The sequence below is a fragment of the Macrosteles quadrilineatus genome, unplaced genomic scaffold, assembly GCF_028750875.1.
Source record: "Macrosteles quadrilineatus isolate MER2022 unplaced genomic scaffold, UCM_ALF_1.0 Scaffold_5__1_contigs__length_97177068, whole genome shotgun sequence".
In the NCBI taxonomy this organism is placed as follows: Eukaryota; Metazoa; Arthropoda; class Insecta; order Hemiptera; family Cicadellidae; genus Macrosteles; species Macrosteles quadrilineatus.
The window spans coordinates 71,767,427-71,792,591 of record NW_026542598.1 but is presented as its reverse complement, the minus strand read 5'-3'; the positions used below and the strand labels follow the sequence as shown (position 1 = coordinate 71,792,591).

Sequence of the window (25,165 nt, the reverse complement as noted above, 5' to 3'; positions counted from 1 at the left end):
CAACGGATCTGAAGAGCATGAAAAGTATTATAACAATTCTAATTTATTTTAATACTACCTAATTGATACTAAAAAAAATCTTCTTTGTAAAATTTTACCATGTAGACCTATCTTCAATTTTAAACGTTGCCTTAAGTCAAATACTGTAATTTTATTTGAATTCAATAAGTCTTTGAAATTGCATTATTTGTCTAGAATATAGAGGATTGTCTGTGATGTTTTAGCGAATTTCCCTATAAGGAAGTAACTATTGCCGTAGGTCTCATGGTAAGACCTAAGCCCGGGACCGATTTACTTTTTCATTTTGATGTCCCCAGAGGCCAAAAACACCATTCGTTCAAATTTATATAGGCCTATATATACATAACCCATAATTTAAATACACTAATTTAATGTAATTTACATAATTTATATTTATTATATATGTCCATCTGCGCAATAACTTGAGTAATTTTTGTCCGATTTTGATAAAATTTGGTTTGAAGGTGTAAGGCGGGATAAACTTGAATGAGTTCGCGAACCAGCATGATCGGACTATGGGAACAGGGGGTTATGGGGGGTTTTATTGAGTAAAAATAGGGTTTTCCCATTTTTTGACCCTAAAAACACAAAAATTTCACAATTTCTTTTTAAACCATTTTTAGAGCTTAAAAAAACAAATAATTTAGTATATTGAAGCGTTATTATGCGCCTAATTGTTACGGAGAAAATTCTAAAAAATTGTAATTTTAAAATTCCCATGTTATGCTAATGGAGAATAAGTCAACTGTGTTGTTTGCTTGTTTATGAACATATTTTGATCAAATTTGGAAAATACATTAATTTCTTACTAAACCACAGTACCTTTTAATATTTTACATTAAAAAAACTTTTTTACCCTCCCTGTTGCAGCAAACCTAAGTATTCATTAAACTAATTCTGTTTAAATTGGGAATAAATGTGATATTTTTAAGGAGACATTTTAGTTTAAATCCAATTAGGCAAATGGAAATTCGCTAAGTCTGCAGGTTTGCTGCGGTGGGGGTATTTTATGTTATTAAGAGACATGTATAGCCCGTGAGTTCTTCGTTTTCAGCAGATATATTTTATGCATGGAGCCCAAGACAATGTAATAATTGTAATACACTGCACTGTAATGATATACAATGTGCAATTGGAAAAAATATATAAAAAACTATAACAGTATTTTATGGGAACGGAAAAATTTATATTTAGAGTAAATAATACTGCATATTTTTTAAATGTAAAAGTTAAATCTTTTTGGCATATCAAAACATCTGACTATCCATTTTCAGCCCCGGTTTATTTGTGACGTGAACATTTTGAATGTTCAACCCTCGTGTTCATGTTGGTCACGTACCATGTTGAACGTCAAAATTGGTCTTTCATGTAGTGCGGCAAACCCAACTGAATTGATATAATAACGAAAATATACTAAATATACAGGTACAGTTATGGATTATACAATATATGTTCTGTATTTAAGTTAGGCTACAATTAGTTTTAAGGCAACTGCTAAGTTTCTGCAAAAATACATAGTCTAGTCTTACGTTTTAACGTTCTGATGATTTTATTAGTTAAATAGTTAACTTGGTACTTGAAAGATTTTCATTAAAAGTTAAAATAAAAGATTGTATTGGAAAATATAAACAAGGAGCATTTTCGAAATATCACATTTTCCAAAAACTATAAGAACAAGAAGTGTTACCGTTAACAAGATTTTAGATTTTAAAACTCTTCATTCCAATCAATGTGCAATTAAATAACGTTCAATAATTATTTCCTCACTAACTGGTTTGATGTTGTATATTGTGCTATAATATTTTACCTAGTTTTATTTTGAAAATATATATTTTTGGTGTAATTAGAACAATGGAACAACCCTATAATATTCGTAATGCTACTTTGCATCCACCAAAGGTATAATAGAATAATTAACTTTGTCTGGATATCAAACGTAATTAATATGTTCCAATTGCCTCCGGCGGCATTATAATGATTTTGCACAGATATTCATTACTTCGAAACAAATATTTGATAACTTTTGAATTCTTGTTTAAACTGAATTTGTTTTTGCTCATAATCCTTCTATTCAAAAATTACATTATTTATTTTTTGTTATAAAATTAAAACGAGCATTATTATTACATCCTCGGAATCGGTGTTCTTTACAGAACACGCTGTTTCCTTGTTATAAAGCTAACAGTTTCATATTTAATTTTTATCAAGGTGTGTTTTACTCTGTAGTTTGCAAGTATTTCCTAATTGGGTCTGACAATGACTGACTGCAGTGTCTAGCCATCACACTTCTTGTTAAAATCCAATTTATACACAAAAATGTATAATACCGTTGCAAAAAACTGCCCCCAGATAGTATTTCAGTTTCGATTATCCACATGTCTGATTGTGCTGCGATGAAACTGATAGTTTCCGGCGGATACAGGAGGCAGTGTAAACCTATAACGAGGTCACCTTCCGGTTTGTTTTTCATTTCCTTTTAATGATGCTCCTATGTAGAACCAAACATTGATTTAATAAAAAAGTCATGGGCGAATATCAATATCGTTCATCTTTAATATATTTTTGATTTTTTTTAAATTATTTCATGAACTAAATATACAAAAGTGTATACAATCAGTAATTTTAACAACGGCTGTAATGTTACTCAAAATCCTGGACAATCTTCTTATTTTATATTTCAATATTTTGAGGACGTCATCAGCCATTAGGTTCATGTATTTAATTTTTTGAATTTTTTAATTAAATGTTTGTGCTTATTTTTGAGCCTATTTTACTCAAAATACTTTATTACTTAAAATACTTCTTTAATATTTATAAACAAATAATTTATGTTACAACGAAATATTTAAGTCCGAGAAAATATGTATCAAACAAAGAATTTGAGAATTTATATTTATATCACTCTATCAACATTTGTTTTCATGTCTTCATAAAATGCCAAGCAATCATAACGGGATTGCTTGAACTCATGTGTGCTTTTAGAGACATTAGAGACATTTTACGTGCCATTGATTCTGTTTGGATGTAAAGCTCTTTGATAAGGTTCAAATATAATTCTATGGGTGAAATATTTGTACCAATGTGCTGTATCGCTGGCACTAATTAATCATAAATTTGATTCATTAAGATTTATTGATTCTAGTCCAGACCTGTATTTAATAAAGCTCAACTAATTATGATATACATATAGTAAAATTAGTTAGTTGTTAAACATCATTTAAAATAATTAACATCCCTCAGAAATTTAATTTCAGTTAAAGTTGAAATAATATCGTTTGATCATATAATTAATTTAGTATAATGTAAACGTTTTCCTGATTATTGTTTTTTTTTTGTTTTTTTTTTTACATTTAATGATACAAATGGTTTCTAATATGTAAAAAAATACAAGGAACAAGAAATTAGGACGCTGATTGATAAAAACGAATCCAATGCTTTCAATTGAGCATCGAATGACAATTGTAATTATTAAAATCCTTTAAGCTATCCAAATGCTTTCTCCAACATGATGTTTCAGAAAATATATTTTGTCTCAAATGTAAAATTATTATTTCCCCAATACATGGAATGCAGGGCTGACCCCACGGAGCACGAAAGGGAAGTTTTCATGTTCGGTATGAAACGTGACCTAAACACGAGAGCCGTAAATTAAGAAATGTATGTCACATATATGAACATGAAAAATATTTAGTCTGATAATTCCTATGTGCACAGATTAGTTCAGTTCTTTAACCCCAACGATTATTGGGTAAGGTTTTGACAACTTTATCATACGGCAAGCTCTTAGGTATATAGATGGGAAGACGAAAATATAAGACAATAGTATGTTCGTACTTTATGGTTTTTTGTTTAAAGTAGGCCCTACTAATATTATTAGAACTGGTAATTTTTATGCAAAAAATGTTAGTTTATAGCTTCCTATATGAATGTTAATGACGTTTAGTCCTATATTATGTATCGTATGTGGGAATTGGGAGGAAATGCCTAATAATGGTTTTGAGTCTGTTCAGTCAAAATCGAGTGTGTTTTATGTCGATAAACACGTTTAATAATTATTTTATACATATATTTTGAAATGAAATTGTTTTAAATTTTAATTGTATAGTCTGTTTTACCTAAGGACAAAAGACAAGACTGGTGAACGATGAATCTTTTGAGTCGACAGTAGAACCTTAAAAGAAAATTATTTGGCGTTTTAATTAGTAGGTACAACTTTTGAGTTGTCTGCTAACCTAAATTTTATGATTTTTGATAAAATAAAACCACGAGCTAAGCATTTATTACAAAATCTTCCTTTCCCTGACCATCACTTAACAATATTCTCTCCTATAGACAAATGAAAAAAAAGAAAATCTTTATGATTACTAACATTTACTTAAATATACTCTATAGACTGCAACATTAAGCTCTAGTACTGCAAATAGTTAAAGACGAGTCAAAAATATGAGAGTGAACTACAAATCTAGTACATATGTGTAAAAAAATATATATATATTTTACAATTTTTATTTGTAAGAGTTAACGTTTGACAAAAAAAGTAACAATTAAAGCTCATCTTTAAACTAGGATATAAATAATAGGGTAATATGTATATAATATATTTTTATCAACATAACATATATTGAGCTGTGATTGTAAACTAGTGCTATTTATTATAACGGTTTATTATTATATGATATCCTAACCACATTGATATACTTATGGTTACTTGCATAGGAATCCAGTTCTCTGGTAAACAATTATAAATAAAATAATTACAAGTTTTGTGTAATTTTCAATATAATTTCTAGGGTTAATTCAGTCTAGAGGCTTGGAGTATTGGAGTGAAAGTGGAACGTCTTGTGGAGCGATAAAACCGAAACGTGATTTCCCCCTGGATCACCTGCTACTGAGCGTGACTTGTGATTGTTTATAAGAGGTTATATTGTAGGTATTGGTTGTTCTAAATGCTTTTTAGCAACCGTAATTTGATTTCAATTATTCTGATATTGTGAACATGGTCTTTTGTTTTGAAGAACACGTAGACCAAATACTGTATCCAAACCTGTACTTGGATTTTAGACCTTAAAAATATTAACAATAATTTCATTTCCTGTAATACGTGTTGAAGTATTATGAAATGTTTTTGAAATGACCATGAACAATGAAGTCGATTGTTGTTTTATTTGTTTAGCAGCTAGAGCTATTGGTCTTCTACGTCCTTGTAGAATAATAGGATTATTGCACTGATTAAGAAATTTCAATTTTCAAATTGAACTATATAGAACTAACAAGAGCTAATTTATAACAGAGTTTATTAGTTAATAGCGGGCGTTTGAAAATTGACCAAATAGCGATTTACACCGTAAAAACTCAGTTTTTACCTTATAGATTTTCACATTATATTTCGATATAGTTTTCTTGAGTCCCATTACCTAGTCACAACACTTTTGTAAAGAATCGAATTAGTTCCAAATCCTAGAATAGTGGAAGTTTTTATCTTCCCATTTATAGAACGAATTTTAATGATACTATGAATTAATTTATAAACTGAATATCATAGCATTAGTTATTGACTTTTAAGTCAAAAGGACTAGTCAACAAAAATTTGCATGCATTAAAGGTTGTGTAAAATAGAAAAATATAGTAATTCTTGCATTTGACTCTAACATAGTAAAAACTAGGCCTATTTAATAAGTAAAAGTTCAAAAGGTATACCAAATTTTAACACTGTAGGCTATATATAGAAATAGTATTATAGTATTACCACAAAGACTCTTGTCATAGTTCATCTACTTACACAACATAGTCAATGACAATATCCAGCACACAACTGACTGTGGTCGTTAGAACAATACAATCCTCGGCCAATCTCATCACATATGACATTTCACAAAAACCGCAAAACCAACAGGGCTTCGCTATATTACAGCAAAAAGTGTCTAAACTATTTAATATCACAAACCATCATCACCAACTATCCCCAGCCCTTAACAGATTAAACTTTATATTTTTGAAATATTGCTATATAAGTTAATAGATTTCTTCTTTCTTAAAACCAATCAAAATTCTGAAAATTCTTCAATAGTGTTTTCCTTAAACACTCCAGTCTTTTTTTCCAATTTCTTTTCCTTAAAAGAATTTGAAATTCTTCCACACCAAGTTCCTCTAGCATAGAGAATGCCCGTAAATTTAACGATACTCATTTTAAACATATTTGAATCTGATTAAATGTGTTTTTTTACTTTAAACACTGCATTGATACTAAGTAACACTATAAAACATTATATACGTAAAGATTTTGTAGGAAATTCGATAACATTTACATAGATGTCGTAATTCATTTACCACAAACGCTACTGGCTGTGTAAGTTTTCTTTTCAATTTTTAAGACCAAGAAACAATAATTGAACAAATTAAATGCTCTAGAAAAAGGTAATTAAATAAAAAGGACTAACGATAAGTGGGGAGCTCTCAGCAAGAAGTTTATTGTGGCTCTAATTGACGTCGTGTTTGTACTTTATTATTCTTGAGCTCAAATTGTAATTGAATCTTCTGGAGAGATTAAGAAACTCAACAATAACTGTGTTTGTAATATAATTGTTTTTAAATTTGTTTTATAAGCCATGTTAGTTTTTTTGTTTGATTAATAATTAGTTAACACCCAACCGACTGTACACTTTAACACGCTTACTTATACATCATTTTTATAAAACAGTAGACTAACAACACACATCATTTAACACAATATATTACCACCGCATGAAATTAGCAGTGTAGTTTATAGTTTATTTAAACTGGTTAAAATACACCGCATGAAAATAAACAAGCTTATTTTCATTTAACTGCTTGATATTTAAGTTTTAGATAAAATGGCTATTGGAAACGTCAGTTAAGTTTCCTATTGGACTGTGTTAAATAAATCTACTGTAAGGCATTCCAAAGAGACCTCTTTAAATAAATGCTAATGCCATCGAAACATTCAGAGTTATGGGTCTTAACAACCTGTCCTCGGTTTTTACCTAAACCCATGTTATACTGGTTTTACTCCTTAGATAGCCTAAGGAGTAAAACCAGTATAAGTTTGCGTAGTAATACTAGAGAATATTATTTCTGAAAATGTTCAGTGTAACTTAAAATCATAATAATAGAGATATACTAATACATAATATGAGTCTAACTATAAACACATCAATAGATACCATTTCTTTTTTTCCTATTAGTTCTCATAATTTATATTTGAATAAAAATTGATAAAAAGTAGACGATAAAGAAAAAAATCTCTTTGTTTTAAGTTTTTAGATCATAATGTAGTGCTAAAAGTTGCAATACTAAACGACTAAATATTTGTGTGAATTATTTACACAGCATGTTGTTAGTGGCCAATGGATAATACGTCAATATACCACCAACCTAACACTATCAATATTCCCAAGTTATTTCCGCACTATCAATGTGTCACACAAACAATACCATAGAGGATGATTCAGAATTACCAACCTAAATTAGGAATAAACAGAGTTTTGCAATGTATGAGTCAGCCATTGCATAGGTAAACTTTTTAAATCCTCGTGAGTAATTTTACTCTACATATTGAGAATACGACATTTTAGGCGACATTTTTAACTTGAGGATGGAATGTCTAGCTCATAAATAGTCAAGCCTTGCAGTATCTAAAATTCAAAAAAAAATATGACTAAATACTCAATACTTTTCCACTCTGATACTCTTTCATTTAGGTGTTTAAAGCACCATAATATTCTGTGAGGCGTTTGACATCATGATACGGATTGTTAGGAAAAAGTATACCCCAAAATCATAATTTTATGGGGTTGGCTTATTTTGTAAACGAGATATATCATTATTTGTTATTGTGTGGCAAAGATAATGATGAGCTGGATCCTTGAAAAATCCTTAAGATTATTTCAATGACAAAAATGTTAACAACACACGAATGAGTATATCTTTCACAATATCGAATACTGTTACTTACAGTACAAAAACAAATGTTTCTAAATTATAAGCAATCACAAACCCTTACTAATAATACGAGGGAGTGCATTGTAATCTATACTATTATAAAATACCCCCGTCGCAGCAAACCTGCATACTAAGCGAATTTCCATTTACCCGGCTTGATTTCTACTAAAATATTCCCTAAAAATTTACAGATTTATATCCTATTTAAATAACATTAATTTTAGTGAGTAGTTAGGTTTGCTGCTACGGGGAAGATGTTGAGATGTGTTTTTTCAATTGAAATATTGATAGCTTAGTATGAAATAAGCCAAATTGCCAAATTTGATTACTTAAAATATATCCATAAACAAGCAAACTAGAACAGTTTATTTATTCTCCATAAGAATAACATGGGAATTTTAAATTTACAATTTTTTGAATTTTCTCCGTAGTCAATGAACATTCAAAAAAACTTCAATATACTAAATTATTTGTTTTTTCTAAGCTCTTCAAAATGGTCTAGAGAGAAATTTAGAAATTTAAAGTTTTTAGGGGCAAAAATGAGAAAAACCCATTTTTACCCCATAAAACCCCCCATAAACCCCTGATCCCATGGTCCGATTATGGTGGTTCGCGAACTCGTTCGAATAAATGTAGGTTTACACGTTTGTACCAAATTTCATCGAAATCGGGTCAATTTTGCTCGAGTTATCGCGCTAACGGACACATATATAAATATATATATATACATATATATATATATAAATATATATATATATAAATATATATATATATATGAATTTGAACGGATGGTGTTTTTGGCCTCTGGGGACCTCAAAACGAAAAAGTAAATCGGTCCCGGGTCAAGGTCTTACCATGAGACCTACGGTAATAGCTTATTCCCTATATGGGAAATTCGCTAAAAGAGGTGGTTGCTGTATGTGTGTATGTGTGTATGGGAAAAGTAAACTCGAAAAATACTGGTCGGATTGGGCTGAAATTTGGCATGATGATAGCTCACATTCCCGATTAACATATAGGCATATTCTTATTTCAAAAATCCTTTCGGGCTCCGCCCCAGTGGCTCTGGAGTTTCCCATGTTAACCTTATGAGAAATGGAATTATTGAATCTTAACAGCTGTTTCAATTAAACAAGTTGGTTCTGTTCTATGATGTTCAATAGCATTAAAGTTACAAGGATTACCAACAGGGTGCAGCACTATTATTTCTTTTAAATTTATGACAACAGCTAATTTGCAACCAAAAGGTGAGTGAGCGTAGCGAACGAACTTCAACCTGGAGGTGAGTTAGCGTAGCGAACGAGCTAACCTGAAGGCAAGTGAGCGCAGCGAACGAGCTCCAACCTAAAGGTGAGTGAGCGTAGCGAACGAGCTCCAACCTAAAGGTGAGTGAGCGTAGCGAACAAACTTCAACCAGGACGTGATTGAGCCATGCGAACGAGATAATCTTGAAAATTAAGAAGTAAAACGGGGCAAAGCCCGCGGGTTACAGCTAGTATTCTATATAAACAAATATTTTATTTATATATGTGTATATATATCATGAATTAGCTGACATTGCAAAATACGTGTTCACCAAAGCAATTTTTTATTAGTCGTGAACTATTAAAAAACTGTTATGTCACAGTTCGTACCCTTTGTGTGAAACATATTTCTTTGTAGATTTCCAAGGCTCTACACGACAAATGCGTTGTCATATTTTTAACCCTTGTCTCCTTATCCGACAAAAGCAAACATATATTTTCTAGCTAACCTCTGAGGGTCATCGTAAAAAAAAGTTTGTCAAACACTTATCAAACAGAATGAAGCAAAAAGTCTAAAGTATTTAATCAACATTAACTAAAACGATCTATTCCATAATTATGAACGAAGAATTAGGCTCCAAGAGCCAAGAAACTAAACTCCCCTAAGGCTTGGTACGTTTTATGTTGCAAAACCAGCAATACACGTTTAAAAGTTTCCTGATTTGAGATATCAATGGAGTAGCTGACTACTTTTAGCGGTAGCTGTTAAAAATCAATGGCCCAAAAACGTCAATATTTAACACGGATCAAAACAAGGTAACATTTGGTATAGTAACGTAAAATATTAGGCTATATTTTGTACCTAGGGCCGAAAATGAGGTTTTGCCGGCTGGAGATAGTTTTTAAAAGATCGAGAGGTACAAAATCATTTTGGTCCGTGGTACGAACACTATTTTTCACCACACTATACCCTATTCACCACAATAATAATGAACACTAAGTCAACACAAGTACAACTTTAAGGTTATGTGAAGAAATAATTTGAGGAATCAGCTAAAATAATAATAAGCAGCTGCTATTCAGCGGTGACAATAAAACAATTCCATTGCAATGGTATAGATACTGATTGTGTATTTAATATGGATTAATGTGTTAAGAAAGGAAGCGGGCAGCTGATTTTCGGCCCTAGTGATGCAAAAACCTGCTCGGTCCCCAAATGACGATGACAGCTGGCATGGACAGCAATACGTAGATTTCGGCGTCCAATAAACGTTTGTAAAAACATTGTAGTGTAGTAAAAAAGTTTTTTTTTGTAATTGTAATCATTCCTAACAAAATGCACTAAAACATTAATGACATTACTATTTTTTTTTATTGTGGGACAAAAATTCCTATAATGTGTACGAAGTTCAATATACTGTATGTTGTATTCACGATACTCTTCATGATATAACGACTATACTAACATCGTTACAATGCGTAAACATTATCAGCCACGTAGCCTTATCGTGTATCGTATGTTGCTTGTATCGTATCTACATTGCAGGTCGTGAAAATGCTGCAGCGTGTTCGTTAAATATAAATCATAACTTTCCAACCTAACTTTGTTGAATGTTTACTTTTCGATTTTACTTAGTTACTACATTCAAACTTATATTTACAACTAATTTTATTTCATAGGCTTACTCCTATCTCAACACCATATTAACGTAGCCTGAAAATCACTTATTATCACCACATGTAAATATCAAACGCTAAACAACATTAAATAAATATTTGAACAAATAAAATACTGACAATGTTAACAATTTGAGATGATCATGTTCCTGATGAGGTAAGGTCGGTCTCGCTATTCTAGTCTCATTTTGCTCATGGTTTCACTCCTAGAGGACTCAGTTCAAATCCTGTTAATCTACAATGATTTTAACGTAAGGAAAATTCCGTGACTGGCTTATTCGGATCCCAACATATGCTGTAAGTGCACCAATCAAGTACCAAAACCCCTCTCGTAGGTGGAAAAAGGTCCTTAATTTTAGGAAAGCCACCTTCACTCTAAGAGTCCATAGATCAATTTATTTCATGTAAATCCGTAAATATTTATTTAACTAAGAAAGTGGACAATTCAACATTACTAATTTAAATATATCTTATTCTTTTTGATTATCTGATTTTTTATATGTCTTTTTAAAATCTTTTTTTAGTAAACACTGCTGAGCTTGTGTCCAAACTAATGAGTTAAGTCGATTGCAGTATTTTTGGTCGTAAAATATTACCTTACTGAAAATCTGGGTAGTGTTTTTTTTTCTCTCACTACATTACTGTAGTTTTTAAAAGTCATGCATCAAAGTCAGTCATTTTGTAGCCCTCTGATCAGTACAAGTACAAGGTAACTATTACGTTTGAGATCCACAGCTTCCATGTATAAAATGATCATTCATAGATTAAATTGCGAAAATAATTCATATTTTTTAAATCTGATCACATTTTTTTCTATCAAAATTGAAAAAATAAAATATTACTATAGTTTCTGCATAAAAATAGTTAAACATGAGAGAAATAAAATTTGAACTGTGAAAAACTATATACATATTAAAAATAAACTAAATAAAAGGAGGCAAAGTTGTACCATTGTACGAATAATTTCACAGTTACCATTGTTCCTGTTTCAACAATACATATTTGCTCTCGTAGCGCCAGCTTTTGTTGCCAGATAAAATACTTCTTATGACTCGAGTTGAGATAAGCTTAGCTTTAATTGCAAAGTGGAATGTGGCAAATTACTCTTGCTGCGAAACGTAGCCATGTAGGCTTTGTTTGTACATTAAGGTAAAAACAAAAGGGAGGAAAATGTTTAAGATACGGAGAGAGAGAGAGAGAGAGAGAGAGAGAGAGAGAGAGAGAGAGAAAATTCTTTATTTACAACAATTATTTTGCAGCATTACATAAAGAAAATAAAAAAAATATCACATGGGTCACAATGACCTGTGCGTGATAGAGTCCTTATTTGGCTGCTTAAAATCAAAATAAAAGTTCATCACACTTCACATAATAAAATACCCCCGCCGCAGCAAACCTGCCGACTAAGCGAATTTCCATCTGAATGATTTTCAATTAAATCTATTTAAATAACATTAGGTTTAACGAGTACCTAGGTTTGCTGCCACAAGGAAAATAAAACTAATAAAGTGTGTTATAGTAAAATATTAATAGCTTAGTATAAAATAAATAAATTTGTTAAGTTTGATCAAAATATATCCATAAACAAACAAACTACAACATTTTCAATATTCTCCATAAGAATAACATGGGAATTTTTCATTTACAATTTTTTGAATTTTCTCCGTTACCAATAACCGTACAAAAACACTTTGATATACTAAATTATTTGTTTTTTTAAGCTCTTTAATATGGTCTAGAGATAAATTGGGAAATTTTGTGTTTTAGAGGTCAAAAATGAGAAAAACCAATTTTTACCCCATAAAACCCCCCGTAAAACCCCGTTCCCATGGTCCGATCATGCTGGTTTGCGAACTCATTCAAGTTTATCCCGCCTTACACCTTTAAACCAAATTTCATCAAAATCGGACAAAAATTACTCAAGTTATCGTGCGGATGGACACATATATATATATATATATATATATATATATATATCTCTATATATAGATATATAAAAATTTGAACGAATGGTGTTTTTGGCCTCTGGGGACATCAAAATGAAAAAGTAAATCGGTCCCGGGCCTAGGTCTTACCATGAGACCTACGGTAATAGCTACTTCCCTATAGGGAAATTCGCTAATATAAAAAAATCTAACAATAACTTAGTTAAATAAGCGTAACAATTAATTTACTATACAATTATAATTATAAAAACTGTGAAACCTAAAAACCATATACAAATGTAACTCAATAGTAGGGAGCTCATTGCTTGCATTAAATCCAATGCACAACTTTTTCCCTTCAATTCCCAATTTAACTGATTTAACTTAGGCGTGGATTCCTTCAAGTAAGAGTGCTGTATTAAGATACGGTAATTCACAAATTATAGTTAGTCTCATGCGTTGATTTATGTAAAACAAATATTGTATTTTCTCTGTAAAAATTATCTGCAAAACACTAATTAATAATAGTTGACATATTATTAGTATGATTTAAAAAAAGATTGTGAATTTTCTTTGTGTAGCTCACGCTCATTTATTTAAAAACAAAAAAAATCTTTACACTCTAATAGTACCAATGACTGGTAAAACGATTACTAAATCATGTTCATTAAAATAACAAAATACCCCAATAAAATATAATGCAAATGGTTTATTTAATTTACTTTACCGAGACGATCTTCCACGTATTTATTTTTTACGACTGTTTTACTTTTTTAAACTATATATTATTATTATAAGTGAACGACTTGTGTAGCAATTACCAATTCAAGGCAAAGTCCAGCTTAGTTATGAGGAAATCACGTTTTATTTTTATATTTCCACAAGATGTTTTCACTCATACTTTCACTTCATTTATGTGACACGATTAACTACTATTACACCTGCTACGTCATTGTTCCATGTGTATACGAAGCGTTAATGTTCAAATGGTTTCCAACTAGATATTAGTTGATTTAGCAATAATTCAAAATAAATATATTATTTTCCTATATATTAACTTATGAAACCGTCTACACACTAAAAAGGTTAAAAAATGTGTAGGGGATCAGGGGATCAAAATAAAAAATATGGTATTTGTTTTCCCAAGCTCTCCAGTAGATTTAATTACAGTTTAAGCTCATAGAATATAAAGTGACGACGTCAATTAGAGAAACAATAAACATGCAAGAGCCAACTGCTTCTTAACTACTTTTCTGTTTGCCAATTACCTTCTGAAACGTTATTGTGCTTAACCGCTTCAAACACCATAGCTCAATATGGTACGGTGAAATATATTGCAGTATTGTTCCGAATAAAGCATTTGCACTTATAAGTAAAAAAAAGAATGACACTCATTTTTTTTGAATTATTTTATTTAGAAAATTACGATTCTAGCATGCAATGTCCTCAAAGCACCCAAATAATGATATAGTAAGTTAATTATAGCTTTAAGAAATTCAATTAATTTGTTTGCAAAGTCATTGCTTCAAGCCGTTAACGAAACGAACTATTAAGCCAAGGCAGTAATGTCCAAGTTCGAGTCCCGTCACCACCATTCAAACTTATGAGTAAAATCCACACTCATGCCATACGGGCTAACGCTAACCTCTTGACACATTCTAATAATAGGCTTTGAGAAACATTGAGGCGAAATTCAAATTGAAAGTGACCACCAATCCCTTTTTAAAGAAAAAATATTATTGTATACACAATTGATTGATTTATTTCCCATTCGAATCATAATGGATACTGATCAAACAAATAAAATAAGCTATTTATAACATTTAAATCTAAAATCTTAAAAAAAAAAAATAAAACTCAGTCTATCAATGTTGACTTTCTTCAGGTATTCAGAAGATTCAAATACAATTTAAGCTCGAAGATAGTAAAAGGCAAACACAGACCAATTAGAGAAATAACGAACTCTTTGCCGAGAGTCGTTAACTTATCGCCCAAATTTATGATGAGGAATTACTCAGAAATGTCATATTACTGTTTACTGACTACAGTGTTTATTTTAGTTTGATAATTTAAAAGCTTAATTAATTGAACCATAATATTTTTTATATAATTATTTTATAAGGTATATAGGCTATAATAATTATTCTGTTAAGTTTATGCGAGCTGCTCAGTTATCTAAACAAAATTTCATCATAGTTTTATTCACGAAAGTTGCCTCAAATATTAGTTTTTTATTATTCCTCATAAATTTAGAATCGTATTACGTTCGTAAAACGAAAGAACTGTTGTCAATAAAAGAAGACCTACTTTTCTTAACCTACTTTAGAGGGTAAAATTACCCTACTTCGAGGGTAATTGTCCTTGAATATCTGATCAATGATCTGGCAAAGAATTGCAATACAATTCGTACTGTTATACTGTGTGAAATGTACTGTTTCTTTAACAATTGTCTTCTGTTTATTTAACCTTTTATACATAGGTGTTATTTATTTTGTGTAAGAAAGAGTTCAGAATTATGCAATTGAAATTGTTCTTGCACTTTCTCATAATATTACAACTATGTTACAGTTTTAAAGGCCATATAGAATTTAATAATTATAAACTTCTGTTATGTAAAATTTCATTATTGAAGTGATCAGTAAATTCTTGACATGGATGTATAAATCGAGCTTCGAAGTATACACATTCAACCCAACAATTATTAGTAGTACAGCTAAGTATAAAAATGTAAGTGTATAATCTTAGGTCTCAGAGGTGGTCACGTTTCAAGGGGAATTTACTGCTCACCGCTCACTGGAATATTTGAATATTGTGGAGCTGTTGCTGACAGAGAGAAATATTGCGGTGTACACTTTAATACCTATGCATAAAATGTTTCTAATGACAACAATTACGATATTTGTTTAGATAAAATTAGTTATTTGGTATGCAACCTATGGTTGGATGTTATAAATAGGTATTATTTTAAGAAAAGTTTAAACATCTTCAAGATCATCTTTCAGCATCACCTACATCCCCTAAAACAAACAAAAACTGAATTTATACATTTTATATCATTATAACCTTGAAAGACGTAATAAAACGCTCATTTAAAATTCCAGGGTCTATAGTTTAGTTACAAGATTGTCATAATCTTAATGATAAATTGTACTTAAGTGTTTCCTGTTCGACGTTCGGTAGCAATTATATAAATACCACAAAATAAATTGTCCCTTATATTTATTACATATTTCCGTATTTGGAAATATATTATTACTACCTCAGAGGATAAATAAATTAAACGGGTTTTATTTGCGTGTTATAATGGTTATTAAAATGCGTTGAGTAAAATATTACGGGATACGATATTTTTATTAATATTGTAATTTGGATACTTGTATTGATGTAATCCCCCTAAACTCCAAGAACTTGTGGGTAAGAATTAATAATACTATACAATATATCAATTCATCCTTGAAATAGTTTTCAACTAAAGTATTGATGGCCGTAACAATTTGTATCATGAGGATAAATTAGCTGGTTTTATCTTTGAACTTCTAATAATTTTTAGTGGTGTTATTAAATTATTATTATTATTAGCGGTAATTTCGCTAACATTACTTTTTTGAAATACATTTATATTAATCTTATCTATTTATTAACGTGAAATTAGTTAATTCAATTAATTTTTCTATATAGAATGAAGTATTTGTTTTTAATATGTATTATCCATTTCGAAGAAATACTTATTCCAAAGTGTAGAGGAAATTAATATTTTAGGAATCAAAATAAATATGTCTCACACACATTTTAAATATTTCATTCAACACTTCTTTCTATTTATATAGACATGTTCTGTATCTTATTTCATCCATAGTATTAGTTTACATTTTTCGAATAACATTTACAATAAGATATTTACGTTCTCACAATATTTTACGTGTTTTTATACTTACATTTAATCTATCAAATATCAATGTCAAATCTTTAATGTTTTCTAAAACATAAATATTTTTTTAGTTTTTTGTGTAATTTTATTATTATAGTAATAAATTTATACTTCAACTGAGTACAAACACCACGAGGGAGTCACCCTCGACGATATAAAAATAACAAAGTTTTTCAATTTCGTACCTAATAATAATTGCCAAAAAATGTTACTTGTATTTTACACAGTATTTTATTGTTATATTAGGACATTTAACACTTTAATACATCAAATAACGAAATAGCAACAAAGTTGCACTGCTTGAATAAGAAACGACATATTTGCTAAGTAAATAGTCATATTGCTTTGTAAAATATTTCTAGTCCAGTATTAAAATTATTTCCTCAAAATACATCAATATCCTGCAGTGTAAAGGTAAACTTATGACATCAGTTTGTCAGAAACACCAACACGTAATATGTCAACAAGTCGAGGTATAAACCTTTGTTAGAGAAGGAAGTAGAGAAGATAAACCAAGATATAGGACACAGTCATGTTCGTCACAAGGACACCTTAATTCCACTGTTACAAGATGTTTTATTTCACAAATAATATCCTTTTTGTTTATGATCGACAGTGACATGTTTTAGGTGAGGTTTTATTTATTTACGAAGACTATTGTGGGCTTCACTCACCTTTGTTTTTGTCTGTGATGTCCAGGACTCGGCAAAACACATACAGGGTGACAAAAAAGTCTGGAAACGGCTTAATAACCTTTCATCGAAATCCGTTAGAAAATTTAAACCTTTCACATAAACTTACATGTATTAAACTACTTTTTCCAAGCATTTTCATTTTTTTTACCTCTACCAGGGGACGACCCATGAGGAGTAGGTACAGAATCTTTAATGTAAGCATAGGTTCATATGCACATCATTTTAAAGGGTTAGTCAAGTGGAGTTCATTGCCGGGAATCACGTCTCAAAAGGTTCATCAGTTACAAAATGGCGGCTGTTCAAAGTTCTTGTGGATTATACCTGCACAGGCCTTAGTATTGGTAAACACTCGTATTAAACATTAGCTTGAGAGCTGAAATTGTATTTTTAAGTCAACTAGCTTATAGACTAAGTTTATTCAATCTTCAAAACATATTTAACCGGGTTTCAGATTTCCCTGCTAATGTTTCACTACGAGTATTTACCATTACTAAGGCCTGTGCAGGTATATTCCGCAAGAACTTTGGACTGCCGCCATTTTGTAACGGATGAACTTTTTTTGACGCGGTTTCCGGCAATAAACTCCACTTGACCAGATTTTTAAAATGATGTGCATATCAACCTATGCTTACATTAAAGATTATGTACCTACTCCCCATGGGCCGTCCCCTGGTGAAGGTACAAAAATGGTAATTGTTGCAAAAAGTAGTTTTCATACATATAAGTTTATGTGAAAGGTTTGAATTTTCTAACGAATTTAGCTAAAAAGATATCAAACCGTTTCCAGACTTTTTTGTCACCCTGTATAAACATACAGGGTGACAAACGATCAAGATAACGATAAACCCATTAATGTTGGTTCAATATCTGAACCTAATATACCTAAGAGCAAACAAAACATCAAAATCCATTAATACGGATGTTTTGATTATTTTCTTTCTTTGGTTGTACTACCTTCTGTGTTTTCCGTATATTATTATTTGTCTTTTACGTATTGTATTACAATTAAGAAATAATTCTCCAAAGAAAGAGGTTTAGCTAATTTTAAATGCATTAAAGTTTTGTTTTTACCCCTCATATTCCTTTTGAATTAGTTCTTCAGTTTGTCAATTTTAATTATTTCCACCAAGTATGCTAACAATGGTGCTTGTCGTAAAAAATACTTGTTTCCAATTTATTGTTAGAACTGCCTACCTGATGTCATGTCTATATGACAATGTAAATTTTACCAAAGGTAATATAAATGTGGCATTAGGCTCGTTATGTTAGTGACAGATTGATATTACCTCCATTTTTTATGCAGGATCCATTTACCATTTAACTAAACGTTTTTAAATCCTATTGCAGCTCCATTATTTAAGAGGAGTTCATAAGTATTTTGGTTCTTTGCAGAGTAATACGTAGTTATTACGTATAATTATTATACTAAAATTGCTTTCAGAAAACTAAAACTTGATTTTACTTATCTGACTGTTTAAAATAATATTCAGATACCTTCAAAGAACAAGATGAAACTGTCTAGAAATAACTAAGTGTCAATTAGAGAAAGAACAATAACACGAAAGTAGAACTTGTTTCCGTCGCTCTATCACTGATATTACATATATGCCCTATTTTTCATTTAGTTCTAAACGTTAACTAAATCTTATATTTACTTAAATGTCATGTACAACAATACAACAAATTCATATCAGCAGGTGGACAAAACATTATTTTTGAATTTCATACACAATGAACGGCTCGAGTAAAACCATTCTCACATGAAAGACCTGTAATGACCAGATAATCAAGGCACGAGACACTGCAGTAGGTTGCAGATAATAAACGTTGTTATTGTTTAACCTTTTAATCAATTAACAGTAGTCTATTCCTACAATTTTATCTTCCTACAGCTTATTTGTTTACTGTAAATTGAGAACCGTGTTTACTTGCTAAACACTTACAGCAAACTTAATATAACTCAATTCTAGTCCAAGCACGTTATTGTTGCTGTTACGTTTCTTAAGCTCTACGGAAGATTCAATTACGGCTTGAGCTCAAGGATAGTAAAGTACAAACATGACGTCAAATATATAAATAATAACTTCCTTGCTAGGGATCGTATTGATTAACTTCCAATTATAATTTGAATTCTTAATCATTTATTATTCTAATGGACACACACACTTATAAAATTGAATGAATGAATTTTTTTGACTCTAGGGCACCAAAAAGAAAAAAACAAATTGGTCCTGGGTCCTAGTCTTACCATGAGACCTACGGTAGATTTACTATGAGAAAAATCGTAATGGGTAACTCAAATGTGTAACGAGGTAATCTTGTTGTTGTCTTTAACTATTGAACTGCAATATCCAAATTGCGTATAAGTGTGTACAACAAAACTGGAACTAGGCCGTATGGACTCGAACAGGACTAAGTTGAATTATTTTTCAAAGTTTAGTTAAATGTTGATTGATATACTCTAATTTATATACAAATGAAATCAGAATAGTAATAAAATGTTGTGAGGTGATTAGCGCATCAAAATCGTACGGAACGAGTTTCAAATAATTAAGATTAGCAAGAGAGTGTTTATGGCTACTCTGTGTTATTTGTTTGAAAAATGACTGGTTGTGTTCTACCTATATTTTTAAAACCTTAGGAAAAAGTTCTTTGTAAGTTTTTTAAGTTATTACTACAAGATATTTCTTGAAAACATATAATAAAATTTGGTTAGTCATAGAAATTGCCTATGGTATTTAATAGTTTTTTTGGACTAAAATTATTAAAATTAGCATTATGGGGTGAGATGAAGAGTATACTATAAAATTCTGTTGACAGTCTTAAATATATAAAAATAAAGACGCGAGGTAAAATAAAGCACTGTCTCGATGTTGAATCGTTTACTACGTAAACTGGTCCAAGAATAAGCTACAAAAGATGCATTTATACATATTTTACATTATTACAAATATGTCAACCCTTAATTTAAAATATAATTGAAAATGCAAACAGAGTTAAATAAATACATTCAGTATGTGGTAGTGGTATTGTCAAAGTTCACTTAAAGTTACACTTGGCGCAGGTAAGAAGAAGCTGGGAAACCGCTCTTTTACATTGTTATGTACACATATACATCCTTAGGAACTACACTATGGTAAGCAATTTTAAGTTGTATGCAACACTATGATGTTTACATTAGATGTATTCGTTATACATGGTTTATGGTAAAGAGAGGTATTCGTGTAGTTTTAATCCAAAGCAGTAGATATTTCTAGATTGTTTACTTAACAATCCAAGAGACCAATGTGTCATTGAAGTTTTCTTATACGAATCTATACAATTTTAAATTACCTAAAATATTTGTTACAGTATTTAATAATCTATACAACTAAAATATAATGTACATACAAAGCAATTTTCAATAGTTAAACTACAGTTTCTAACAGGTAACATTTTTTATAGATTTCCGCGATCTCTAAACAAATATTTCAACATGAAAAACACTGGTCCACCTTATAACAAGCAAGTCGGAAGAGAGGATATAAAACAAATATTCAACCATAAAGTCTAACAAGTCTATCACAATGAAAAGCAAAGGCTGGGAAAGAAAAGGCACGTTTCAGTGGGAAAGCACAGTTTTGATCAACTAGAACAATTAACATTCACAGGTAGTTCTACCAATACAAACATAGAAACCACTTTTTTTAATAGAGTTTTCTACGATCCTGGCAACAAAAAGCAAAAAATAAAATTAGATTACAAAATACAACAAAAATATTTATTTACCATTGATTTAAGTATTTACAATTTTGTTTCTGATAGGGTTTATACTTAAATTTAGTAGGTACAAGTTCTACATGTATAGCTGGTAAAAGATTTTAATTACCAATCTATTAACCAACAAGTTAGTTTTTTAAGGTAAAATTCAAATGTATTACTCAATTTTGATTGAACGGTCACTGTACAAAAGTTTTTAAAAGGAAAGTAGACCTCTCAATAGCTTTTACTACCGAAACTTGTACAAGCACATTTTTAGCAATATCATTCTAGAATAATTTACAAAGAAATCTCAGTGAAGAATGGCAATTCATGTTACTGCGTTTTTCCTTTCACAAATCAAATCTGAGTTTTAACTGTACTAATTAATATTAGTTTCGATAGTATTTACTATCACAACAACTAATATTGTATAATGTTGTCCCCAGTTCCTTAATACGGAATCAAGAGAAGCATTTCATACATTTAGTTCAAAAATCTAAAACAAAGTGCATTCTTGTTTTATAAAAATTTACAAATATTTGTGCAGCCATTTAGGTTTCGTTCAAGGTAATTTTTCAAGAATAAGAAACCTTAATTGAGGATATGATTGTAATAATTTTTAACATTTCTGAAAAATAATTCTTTGGTTTGACCTCAGTTGTACGACGTGCAATCTTCTAGATCTATATAACAAACCTACTTATGTTAGAATCGTTATAATAGAACCTTTTTTGTTATCTCTACCAAGAGATGTGTTTCAAATATTGTTTTAAAACATTTTATTTATAAATATACATATTACCTTAAAATGATATAATTAGAACAAATTTAGCTTAAATAAATACACTTTTAGAAACTAAAAAAGTCAGGATAAAACAACTGAGATATATTTTATGTAACCTCTATACTCTATTTACCTTTATTTAGTAAAAGGGCAAAAGGTCGTTGTAAATGAAATTTATTTAATCAGAAAAGACATTTCTTAATTTAGTTGTTCCATAAGTCATTAGCCTATGAATTTACAACTCTATACACTCTCTATCAATACCATAAATCAATGAGATAGTTTTAGTAGAGCTAGTAGCAGCAATTCTTTATACAGTTGAAATATTTTTACATGCAATATGAACAAATGTAATTTTCTATAACCAAATATAAATTTATTTCATTAATATTAGGCACTATGTTTATTTACAACACCCTACATCATTGCATTATAATTTATGAAGATAGTTTATGTTAGTATATATTGAGACTTAATTATTATATTTTTAAAATTTAACATAGCATTGTGAACAGCACATTTACGATTAAATATTTTATTCTTATAACAGTAAATGTTTTTTGAGTTCAAGAAAAAAAAATCATTTCAGTTGGGGGAAAATTAAATCAAGTTTAATATGGCAAAATTAACTACGGTTGCCGGTAAACATCTAAAATATCGTACTGTATTTTAAATCTTTGACTCTGTGGCTTAGTTTTGCCATTTACTTACACATTGTAAGACTAGCAATCCACAAAATGTTTAAATTGGTTGTTTACAATCTTAAGGTTGGTTAATCGATCAAAAGGAACAGGATGATAATCGTTGCTAATCATATAAAATATTAACAAATCAAGTTAACAAAACAATAAATGAAAACGCCCTCTTGAAAAATCACTTGCGTTTGACTATCGCCGTTTAACTCCTTTTACGTCGTCATCATCAGGTTGACGACTCAAAACCTGTTCGTACAGCTATTATGTTATATTATTGCTGTTTTCCTTTTTTTTAGTATTTTGCTAGACATTACTTATTTCAAATCCCAAATGTTTGGTTTGAATATTTTTCGAATTGATGGTTTTGACTTTTCAAGTTTTAGTAAAGAAATACAAAGTGTTCAACCCAACAAGTAATCTACTGTATCTAAATGTAATTAAATGCATTATTCTATTCGAGGAACGACATGAGATCCTATACATCTGTTTGTCAGTCTGAGTCAGGACTGTATCCTAGGTTCTTCCTCTGTAAGAAAAGGTGGATTTCCCTGAAGTTTGGTCTGTTCTTTTCCTCCCGTTGCCAGCACTCACACATCAAATCATAGATCTCCTTTGGGCAGTTAAAGGGCTGAGGTAGGTACTTCTGGAATGAAGAAACAGGAAAGAAATACATTTTTGTATCACATATAAATGTAAATGTTTAAATAATTTAGGACTAGGTAGTACTTTTGAGTACCATACATAACCTAGGTTTTAACAATTTGGTTTTGTATGAAAAGAAATTTGTTTTTAGATAATTTAGTTGATGTAATGTTGAAATAGAAACTATATAAGTTTGTTCTACAGATGCAATAAAAATAGTTCGGTTTTATAGATAGTTAGGTTGAATTATGTACTGAAACTTAATTCAACCATTTTAGTTGAAGTACTTACTGGCTATTTTAGTTAACTAAATGAAAAGAAAACGGCCAGCGTATTATTTTTGAGTCATGAAGCTTCGGTCCTTCAAAAAATATACATGGTAAAACACTTAAGACTTAACAACAATACAAACAAAACACGATTACACAGTTGTACAAACACAAGCAATTAGATGATGTTTGTTGTCATTAATTTCAGTTGTATTGCTAGGAGCAAATCTCTAACTGATAAAACAACTAGCATTGAGAGTTTTTAAGCAGTTCCAATCGTTATTATTAGGACCCAACAGTACTTACTCATCCAATATCTATATTTAATCACCAAATGTATTTTTCATTTAACTTTTACGTTGCTATTTGTTTTCTGGTAAAGAGTGAATGGGCTTTTAATATATTTATTTATTGTATCACAGTTCCATGGCCTCTCCAAGCTGGAAGACACAGTTAAAATAAAAGACGTAAATTAAAAGCATATAACATTCTGTTTTCTAAATATGCACCCTTTTTTTGCATTCATGATTGAACTTAATTAGGTGAGTATTAATAACTGTAATTGAATTTGGTTTTGTCATCTGTAATCACAATAAAACGTATAATATGAGAAGGGAACTTTATCATAACATGTAATCATACCAGACTGACGACCACAGTAACCAACCTGTTTGCCATCGTTTTGGTAGAAGTGAGTGACATTGTCTATTATCCTCTCGTCTCCCAACTCCTCGAAGGGCTGTTCTCTGGCAAACGTCAGAATCTCCCAGAGAGTGACAGCGAATGCCCAGACATCGCTCTTGCTGCTGTATCTCCCCTGTAACAAAAATACGCCCTACTTGTGATACAAAGAATATTTTTCATTACACCTGCGATAATTTCGTTACTGGACTAGACGATTTAGATAGTGAAATCGTCTTATTCTGCACGATTCTTCTGATGAAAAAAATATTGTTAAGCTCAATAATGAACACCTAAAGACTGATGTTTCTGTTTTAAAGCTACATTTTTTTAAACTTTTAACAGATTATAATGTTTCATTGGGAGCTTCTTGATTAGTATACTAGTAGTTGAGTGACGTTTAACGTTGTCAAGAATAAAACTGTCCCTTTGTATTATTACGAATTATGTAGTTTTAAAGTTGCAAGTTAAGATTTACAATACCTCAGGAAGTTTTTTCCTCAGTATTTGCTGTTGGTGATTGATGTACAATTGGATAATCAATTAAGCTTTTAAATAGCTTTGGAAGTTAATCATTAGCCGGAGATTTCATGAAAAGATTAAGACTGATCCTGGGGTTTCTTTCCATTAGTGTGCACAATGAATTCTACGTAGTGGTAGTTTTATTTGTCGGAAATTCCTATAAATATTTGCAGTAGTAGTGGTGAGGTACAGAAGTTTGGGAATTAACGTATATTTTGTGAACAACAACATAATGTCAATGTAAAAGACATTGTTTTTGTTAGGTTTAACGTTGATAATTTAGTCAATAAACCAATCTTTGTATATTGAATATATCTTTGAAAATAAGGTGTTTTTATACCACACTTACAGTACTTTTATTGATTTATAAAATCATCAAATA

General features: G+C 30.3%; 1 protein-coding gene across 1 annotated transcript in view; it reads right to left on the bottom strand.

Moving 5' to 3' along the window:
* Nucleotides 1-21,283: 21,283 nt before the first annotated feature.
* The window catches only part of LOC128995253 (discoidin domain-containing receptor tyrosine kinase B-like), a 130,303-nt gene continuing 126,421 nt past the window's right edge, over nucleotides 21,284-25,165 (bottom strand). Inside the window, exons 18-19 of the mRNA XM_054420205.1 lie at nucleotides 24,248-24,397; nucleotides 21,284-23,312 (exon numbers count right to left, since the gene is read on the bottom strand). Of these exons, the coding sequence (XP_054276180.1) occupies nucleotides 23,160-23,312; nucleotides 24,248-24,397 (303 nt within the window). The 3' untranslated portion in view covers nucleotides 21,284-23,159. The remainder of the gene's footprint in view (nucleotides 23,313-24,247; nucleotides 24,398-25,165) is intronic.